At 43.4% G+C, this 8,658-nt stretch overlaps 1 protein-coding gene across 6 annotated transcripts in view; it reads right to left on the bottom strand.

Moving 5' to 3' along the window:
• Frmd5 (FERM domain containing 5) overlaps positions 1-8,658 on the bottom strand; it is a 362,213-nt gene that overhangs the window by 55,047 nt on the left and 298,508 nt on the right. For all 6 annotated transcript variants that reach the window (XR_002820305.1, XM_004623349.3, XM_004623350.2 and 3 more), the window contains exons 2-4: positions 8,353-8,457; positions 4,080-4,122; positions 3,795-3,873 (exon numbers count right to left, since the gene is read on the bottom strand). Coding sequence is in view for 5 of the 6 variants with exons in the window: in XM_004623349.3 (XP_004623406.1) it covers positions 3,795-3,873; positions 4,080-4,122; positions 8,353-8,457 (227 nt within the window). In the remaining variant the exon portion in view is untranslated. The remainder of the gene's footprint in view (positions 1-3,794; positions 3,874-4,079; positions 4,123-8,352; positions 8,458-8,658) is intronic.

Below are 8,658 nucleotides of genomic sequence, written 5' to 3'. Positions count from 1 at the left end.
CACACACACACACACACAAAATAGGTAATCAAAGAGGATATCAGAAAATTGAAAGATATCCCTTGTTCTTTTTTTTTTTTTTGGTAGAACCGGGGATGAAACTCAGGCCTTGCGCTTGCCAGGGAAGCGCTCATTCCACTGGGCCATCTCCCCGGCCCTCCCTTGTTCTTAGGTAGGGCGCATCAATATAATGAAAATGGCCATTTACTTCTAAAATTGGTATACAAATATTAATGGGATCCCAATCAAAATACCAATAGCATAGCTCATAGAATTAGAAAAAACAATTCTAAAATTCATTCTAAATGAAGAAAACTAGAGCAAAGTCGATTCTGGGCAACAGAAGCAAGATGGCGGTCCCAGTCCCTGACTCGAAGTTATACTACAAAGCTACTATGATAAAAATAGCATGGTACTGGCTAACAAAACAAAACAAAAAAATCCATAAAGTTCAAGATTAATGCAACAGATTAGAAGATGCAGAAACAACTGCAGACATACTGAGCCACCTTACCTTTAACAACAGAGCCAACCACCTTCACTGGAAGAAAGTCTCTTTAATAAATAGTGCTGCAAACTTTCCACATTCCAAAGATTAAAATTGGAACTGTGTCTTTCACAATGCATCAATCTAAAATCAAAATGTATCAAAGATCTAAATATTAAAACAGAAACATTAAATCTGCTGGAAGATAGAATAGGCAGAATTCTTGAAGACACAGGAATAGGCAGATTTTATGAATTAAACCCTAATCACACAGGGAAAAAAACACAAAAAAAAAAAACATCCAGCATCTCATCTTATTAAAAAGGTTTTGCATAGCAAAAGCAACCATTAACAGAGTAAATATACACAGTGTAGGCAAAAAAATTTTGGCAGCTGTTTCTCAGACAAAGGGTTAATATCTAGAATATTCAAAGAACTCAAAAAAGTCTGACTCCCCAAATTTAAAGACCCAAACCAAAAATGGGCTCTTAATTGAATAAATGCTTCTCAGATAAAGAAGTAAAAATGGCAAACAAATATATGAAAAATGTTCAACATCACTGGCCATTCAAGAGAGATAAATTAAAACAATGATGAGATTCCATCTCACTCCAAAAAGAATGGCTAGTTGGGACTGGTGAGATAGCTCAGCAGACAAAAGCACCTGCTTAGGCAAGCTTAGGCAAGTGCAGGGACTGTGGTTTGAGACCTGGCACTGTGTTTTGATCCCAGGAACCACATGCCCTGCCAGCTCTACCCCCAGGGCGGGCTGAGCCGACCAGACTCCCGGTGTAGTGGCACACGCCTGTAATCCCAGCACTGGAGAGGCTGAAAGCAGGAAGAACACCACGAGTCTGAGCTTCATAGTGAGACCCATAACAACCAAATACATTAAACAAAACAAAACAAAAATCCCCCAAAAGAGTGGCTACCATTAAAAAAAGCCAACCAACAACAAATGCTGGTACAGCTGTCAGAAAAAGGAACAGTTTTCCACTCTTGGTGGGAGTGTAGAGTGGTGCAGCCACTGTGGATATCAGTGTGGAGATGTTCCATTGAACCCAGCTATTCCCCTTCTTGGAGTCTTCCTGAAAGAATTAAAAGCATCATACCATAGCAATATATGCACACCCATGTTTACAGTGGCACAGTTTGTAACAGCTAAGTCTTGGAAACATCCAAAATGCCTATCAAGCAAAGAATAGACTAAAATATCTTTAAAAATATGTAATGGAGTAGTACTCTCCCATAAAGAAGGATAAGCATGAGACATTTCTAGTTAAATGGATGCACCTTGAGACCATACTCTTAAGTGAAAAGAATCAGACACACACGTTCAAATAACACAGTTTCTCTGGTCTGAGAAACCAAAAGTATAAATAATGACCAAAATATATAACAGATATTAAGAAATGGGAAGAAAATGTTCAAATGTGAAGTGGAATAAGGAAACTGGGAGTAGAAAATGAAAGAAGGGACAAAAACCAAAAGAATAGAAGAAAAAAAAATGGAAAGAAAGTTTTTGTAAATACAGAAAGGGGTTGAAGAGAGGGGAGGAGAATGGGAAAGAAAGAAGCAAGATAAGCGAGGCGTGGTGCCACATGCCTATAAACCCAGCACTCTGGTGGGTGAGGCAGAAGGATCATTGTGAGTTCAAGACCAGCCTGGGCTACAAAATGTGCCCCAGGCCGGCCTGAGCTGCAGAGTGAGACCCTGTCTCAAAAGGACAAGGAAGAAAGAAAGAAAGAAAGAAAGAAAGGAAGAAAGAAAGAAGCAAGATATAATGTGTATAGGTGAAATTTCCTAAGGTGAATGTTACCATTATGTAAACCTAAAATGTACCAATAAACAAACAAATAGACCAGGCTAAAAACCAGTCAAAACAAGAAAACCCTACAGTGGGTCTGCCCTCATGTACCTGCCTGAAGCTAGAGGGCTGTTCATTACTATGGATGGGTTTTCAGAAATAAAGTGGGAGATTTTGCTGTGGGCCCACCCACTACAAGCTAATGCCCATGCTCTGCACTGACTTTTGAGTTCTTTGTCTAATGAGGACCATGAGGTTGGGTCTAGCCTACATTCTCACTGTCCTTGATGCCTCAGAGTAGGTAGGTGTGCTCTGCCCTGAACATCTGCAGGAAATAACCTTCCTGATCTTCCTGACACTGTGGAAAAAGATTCCCTTTGACTAATATTGGAGCGATGAGAAAAATCCTCTTTCCCTCTGTTCTACTTCTTTTCCCTGTACACTCCTGTTTGTTGTCTGTCCTCTTCCATTTCTAGGTATCCCTTCGAGAAGCTTTTGTTCTTTTCACCTGATATAAAGCCAGTGATATGCTCTTCAGAATGGAAATGAAAATCCCATATTCTTTTATCTGTTTTCTTTCTTTGAGATTTTCCTAAGCAAGCAAGTCAGGATCCAGAGCTCAAACTTATAGGACCACAAACAGTCCACAAGACAGCCCATCTGTGCCACCTCTCAGGTTGGAGAGAGGGGGGTTAGAGCTAGCAGTACTGTTTCTAGGCCTCCCTGGCATCATCTCTTCATCCATGGCCCTGCCTACTGCAAGGTCACATCAAGGTTTTATTTATGCCAAAATAAAGGATCTAGTTACAGAGAGCTGCTACATCTACACAGTGAGACTGTCACCGTAAATTTGGCTCAGATGTAAAAACCCTGGGGAAGCCCTGAAGCTCCTGTTCACTGACCTTCCCCAAGGATGGCTGTGGGCACAGAGGCTCTTCCACATAATTCACGGGTGCTGAACTACACAGGATTCTTGCCACACAGCTGCCTGACCAATACAGAGCACGCAGATCCCTGAAACTTAGAATTTATCACAAACATGATCCAACAGTACACCAGAGCTTGCCCATTTGGATTTAGACTGTTTAGTATTTTTTAACCTGTCATTCCTTGATATTTCTTAGGTACTTCCATTAGGCCACTAAAGTCTATTTGCAGTCCCCCAAATAAGCAGGAACACAGTGCTCTCTAAAATGTCCACAGCAGCCATGAATTAGGTATGAGAAAAATGGTTTTTGATTAATTAGTTACTTCAGTTCCCTTGCAGAGCGAGCAGTTAGAGATGAAATATGCAGACTCAGAGAAGGAAGCACGTGATGCTCCTGTTGTTCCACTGAGGGGTGAGCAAAGGAAGCACATGGACCTGATAAACAGAAGAGGCAGCTCTAGCTAGAGAGTTCCTTGCTAAAATAGGTGCTTCCAACTCAGAGGATCTAAGTGGTTACAATCTCCTTTTCATGTCCTCCAGGTTATCCTGGAGGCAGTATGTTTTAGCCTCACCTGGTGATTTCTTCTTTCAGTGCAGCAGGGTCTACTGGGTAAAATTTCACACGAAAGCACATGGTGAACGGAGGCTGTGCTGCAGAGAAAAAGCAATACCTGTCAGGGAGGACCCTTCCCCAGAGGATGACTGGGCCTCCCGACCACCAGAAGAAAATCTTCCCAGCCTTGGGGCCAACTCAGAACAGTGAAGCATCGCATGTGTAGACCAAGAATTCATACGTGGGGAGGTTCTGTCCCACCCACCCCAGGGGTGAAGCTTCAGTCTTCACGGAGAATACTTACATCTCAGCTGCTTCACCACAGACTTTGTAAACTCCAACCAATGCTGAAACAGAATGTGGGGCATAAAAACCATCATGAGAAGCAATGTCAAATATAACTTGCTTTATCCAATTTAAATAACTAAGCAGATTGTAGCCTAGGGTAGAAACAACTTGAAAACTTGTGCAGTGTAGATTTGGAGAGTGAAGAGTGGTACGGTTTTCTGAAATAAGTTTCCTGTAGAGTCAGCTGTGAAGGGGGGAACTGTTCCAGCTTCAGATGCCATTTCTGGGCATTGCTGGAAATGCTGTCTCCTAAAGCAAGGTGCCAGAGTTCTGAGCCATGGATCTGGCATCCCAGCAGGCACGGATGATTGTACAGACGTGCAGGAGGGACCAAGACCCTTCTGGCTTAAGCAGGGAAATAGTGAGTTTAACGAGTGATGTGTATTGTGTTATGTGCCAACTTTTTAAATTTTTTTTGGGGGAAGAAATGGGATAGAGGCCATCAGTAGCAACTTTAGAACGTATTAAGAGAAACTGAATAAATGGAGACAAGGCAGAGATGGCTGGTATATATTTCCGTTTTTAACATAGATTGCCAACCCTTGTGTTAGAGAACACTTTGGATTCCTTGGCACACAGGGATGTTTGAAGTCTAAGTTTCACTAGATAATTAACTACAACCAATGTGTAAGATGGTTCCTGTTCCCCTTGGATTTTTAGAGGTAGAACATAGTAGTAAGACATTTCTCCTGATGGCACTTATGTTTGGGGGAAGAATGCAATGAGACCATTCTATATCTGTTCTACCATGGGTCCTTTATAAAACTCATTACTGATGTTTGTTGCTTTTACTAAGCAGGTAACTGCCAACCTACAGAGAGCTAAGCTGTTATTATTTGAGGTTTGATTTTTTAAAGCTCCAAAACTGTCTTATTCACCGGAATCACTAGTGCCTGCAACATGGGAAAATCAGTGGATAAAGGAACCTGGTCCACATTGTCCTCTTTTCTGGCTAGTTCTACTTCATGTAATGTCTTGGCAGACACCTTCCCCGGCAGGAAAGCAGCCAAGCCCATGCAGACAGCATCCTGGCCTCCCTCAATTCCCAGCTCTCACCTTCTGGGCTGGACCATGGGTCATGCAGCTAATGGACCCACTAAGAGCCAGTTCTTCCGTCAGCTCCACATGGATAATCTGGGCTGACAGGCTGCTCTCTGGCTTCCTCTGATCTAAGTTCCCACGAGGCTGGCAACTCATTATAGCCACTCAGTGTGGTTAAGAGGTCCTTCTCACATTACACGGCCCACCGCGGTTTCACTTCCCAGAGAAGCAAAAGGCAAGAAATGAAATTGCACAGAAACGACCAGGGATCCAGGCTGTGTCTATGAAAGTGGAGGAGCCTTTCTATTCTGAGCATTCTGGAATTGTATACAGGGAGGGGAACTTTATAAGTGTCAGGGACTCAGTAAATACAATGCCCCTGGCCTTTAGGCTGACAGATGAAAAGAAATAAAGACAGAAATTAGAGGAATGAGTGTGTGATGCATTATCAGTAGAGGGTAGGTGGTGCTGAACAACAACAAAAACAAACACAAACCCTCTCCTCGGCAATAGCTGGGGGAAGACTAGTCTGTACCTTGGTGAGAGCTTGAGAAAGGACTCAAGCTGGAGGAAATTAAGAAGGAGAAAGCTATCAGTTTGTCCAAAGCATTTTAAGGGTTAGGAGAGAAGTCTTGAGAGGACCCAAGAATAGAGTGATTGCCAGAGTTGCTGTTTGCAGCTGTCTGGTAAAATCTGGGTTCCAGACTCTCCAGTGAATTGGTAAAGGTGAAGGATTTCCTCTTATACTTGGGTGAATGGGCTGAAGTGGCCCAATCCTTAGACTGTGGGAAACTGAAAGCGCGTAAGGGATGGTTGAAAGGAGGAGCGGCCCAAGTCAAAGTCAGTCCCATTCACTATGAAGTAGTGGAGTGGTTTCACAAATGGAATGTGGATGTCTGCTCTGAGCTTTCCTTAAGAAGATGACCCTGAGATCTTCTCATCTCTCAGAGGTGGCAGTGTACACAGAAAAAAAAAAAAGTTAGGTATGTCCTGTTGATTAGGTGTGTCTGCTATCAACCCGATGGATCAGTGGTTCTAGGACAGCTTTTTATTGGTCCATTTCCCTTACAAGCCTCCAACAGTATCTCAAGCCTCAGCTCTCAGAGGCTATCAGGTGTGACTTCAGCATAGAATCTTCAAAACCAGACAGGCTCCACAGTCAGGACCAATATAAGACTGGCTTTGACATTTAGCTTGGTTAGGCAAGCCCAGTAACTTGGCTGAGACATTATTTACTTATTTGGAGATGGCTATTATAATTATGGACATTCATCTCATTGGTCTGAAGGATTGCATGAAGAAAATCTGAAACTCTTAGCTTAGGGCCAGGCTGTGAAAAGACACAGCCTGAAGAGGCTGGTACACGCTCAGTGCAGAGCAGGACACACATCAGGTACTCCATAAGTGTCTGGTTCTTCTCATACTCAATTCCTTCTTTTTCTCTAGATCCTTTTTCTTTTAACCCTTATCATCTTCACATATGCTCTTACTGTCACACACAATCTGAATGAACTAAAAATTAATGAACAGGACACATCTAACTTTTTTTTCTTTCTGCATACACTGCTACCTCTGGGAGATGAGAGGATCTCAGTGTCATCTTTTTAAGGAAAGTTCAGAGCAGACATCCACATTCCACTTGTGAAACCACCCCACTATTTTATAGTGAATGGGCACCTAGAGCAGGGGAGGACACAGAGCCTTCTGGTATGAAAACACTTGTGGCTTGAAGTAAGGTTCAGCCCAAAGTAGATGTGACAGTTAACTAACTGCATCAGCTTGAGTAAGAAACACCCAACTAAACTGGCTCACAATAGTTCTGAATGTGGAAGACCCAGTCTAGGGGGCATTGTCACCAGAACAGTATAAAAGGGAAGGCTTGCTGCTTTTTCTTCAAAGGAGCTTCAAGTCTTCCCCTTCACCTTGAAGGGCATCTCCTGGCTTCCAGCACAAGCTCTGAGTCCTCTAGGTCCACAGGCCCCAGTGACAACAGAGATATGTCTGCAGCTTTGAGAAAATCCCTGGACCTATGAAAGGACGGACCTCTAGAGTACATGATAAGCATGAGTAGCAAGCAGAGGTACAGAGAATTGAGTCACAGTTCTTAATACATTTGCAAATTGTCCTGCTTCAAGGGAGATCCCAAAGACACAGACTGCAAAGGGAGAATTATCCAAAATTATAGAATCTGCAGGTGTCTGCAAGGCAGGTGAGAAATAAGGCACTATTCACTGTTAATGCAGTCATTTATTCCTTTAGCAAATGCTTACTGAACATCAGCTACATGCTGGGTCCATGCTAGTTATGTGGGAGATGGTGTTGAACGCGACCAAGTCCATACCCTTGTGGTGCTTACTGTTTGGCAGGGTGCGCAGGCAGTCACAGCATGGTGTAAGAAGTACCAAAGCAGGGTATCAGAGACGTGGGTTGCAGAGGAGGCCCCTAATACACAGCGAGATTAGGGAAGATTCCTGAAGGAGGTAAATGTCTCAGGCACGATCTTAAACATGCAAAGGAGCTAGCAGAAAGGTGTGTAGTGTGAAGTGAGGAGGAAAAGCAAGTTCCAGGAAAGAGAACTATAGAGATGAAGGTGTTGAGAAGGAAAAGGCCTGTGCGTTGGAGAGCTGTCCATCTGGGTGGACTGCAGCATGGAGGAGCCGATGGGGGAGGCAGAGTCGAGATGAAGTGGGGAACTGACCACATGGACTTGCTCCTGTCTGTGCTGTGTAGAGCAGAGCAAGAATCACAGGATTTTCAAGGCGCTGAAAGGCCTACGTCAGTTTGCTTTCCTCTGTTCTGCTGAGATAGGGGTGGCACCTCAGTAACTGGAACAATGTGGTTAGTTAAGCTCCTTTACTAGAAATGGGGCAGGAGAGGCGCTGCTCCTGCTCTTACACTCTGGGTTTAAGACCCAATGGTAGCCTCTGTCTTAAGCCTCCAACTCCAACTTTGGGCATTTCCCTTATGCTCCCCAGGCTGCCCTTTCTACATCCATAACAGCAGGCTTCTCTGTGTGAACTATAGCTAAGGTGTCTTCTGGGGCTAGTGCAGAGATTCAGAGTGATGACACTGAACTACAAGGTCTGGCTGGTTCCTGACTGCTGAGGTTAACTCTGAATATGATGGCTCAGGGCTTCAGGCTTACTGACTAAGCCTGGGGCCCATTAGTGCTTTCTCTTCTGACTTACCCGCTGCTTATCTGGGTCCACAAAGCGTATGCCAAAGTAGTCTTTCTCAAGTAGGTTCAGGTGGTGGCAAAGAAGGTCAAACAGGTACTGGCCCTTGGCATCTCTCTGCAAAGAAAGCAAGCTCCATTGAGACATGAGTAGTCTTTCTTTTTTTTTTTTTCCCAAAGTTTTATTGATAAACAGATAGCAATGAGACAGTTGCAAATCAAATCGGAAGTACAGTTTCAACAAATATTACACTGCATATATTCTTCTTAGTGGTTAATTGCTGTACAAGATGAGGACTTGTGATCCTATTTACAAACA

The sequence above is a fragment of the Octodon degus genome, unplaced genomic scaffold (assembly GCF_000260255.1).
Source record: "Octodon degus isolate 3935 unplaced genomic scaffold, OctDeg1.0 scaffold00002, whole genome shotgun sequence".
NCBI classification, from domain to species: Eukaryota; Metazoa; Chordata; class Mammalia; order Rodentia; family Octodontidae; genus Octodon; species Octodon degus.
Note: the sequence above shows the minus strand (reverse complement) of the source record. Positions and strands in the feature narration are given on the sequence as shown.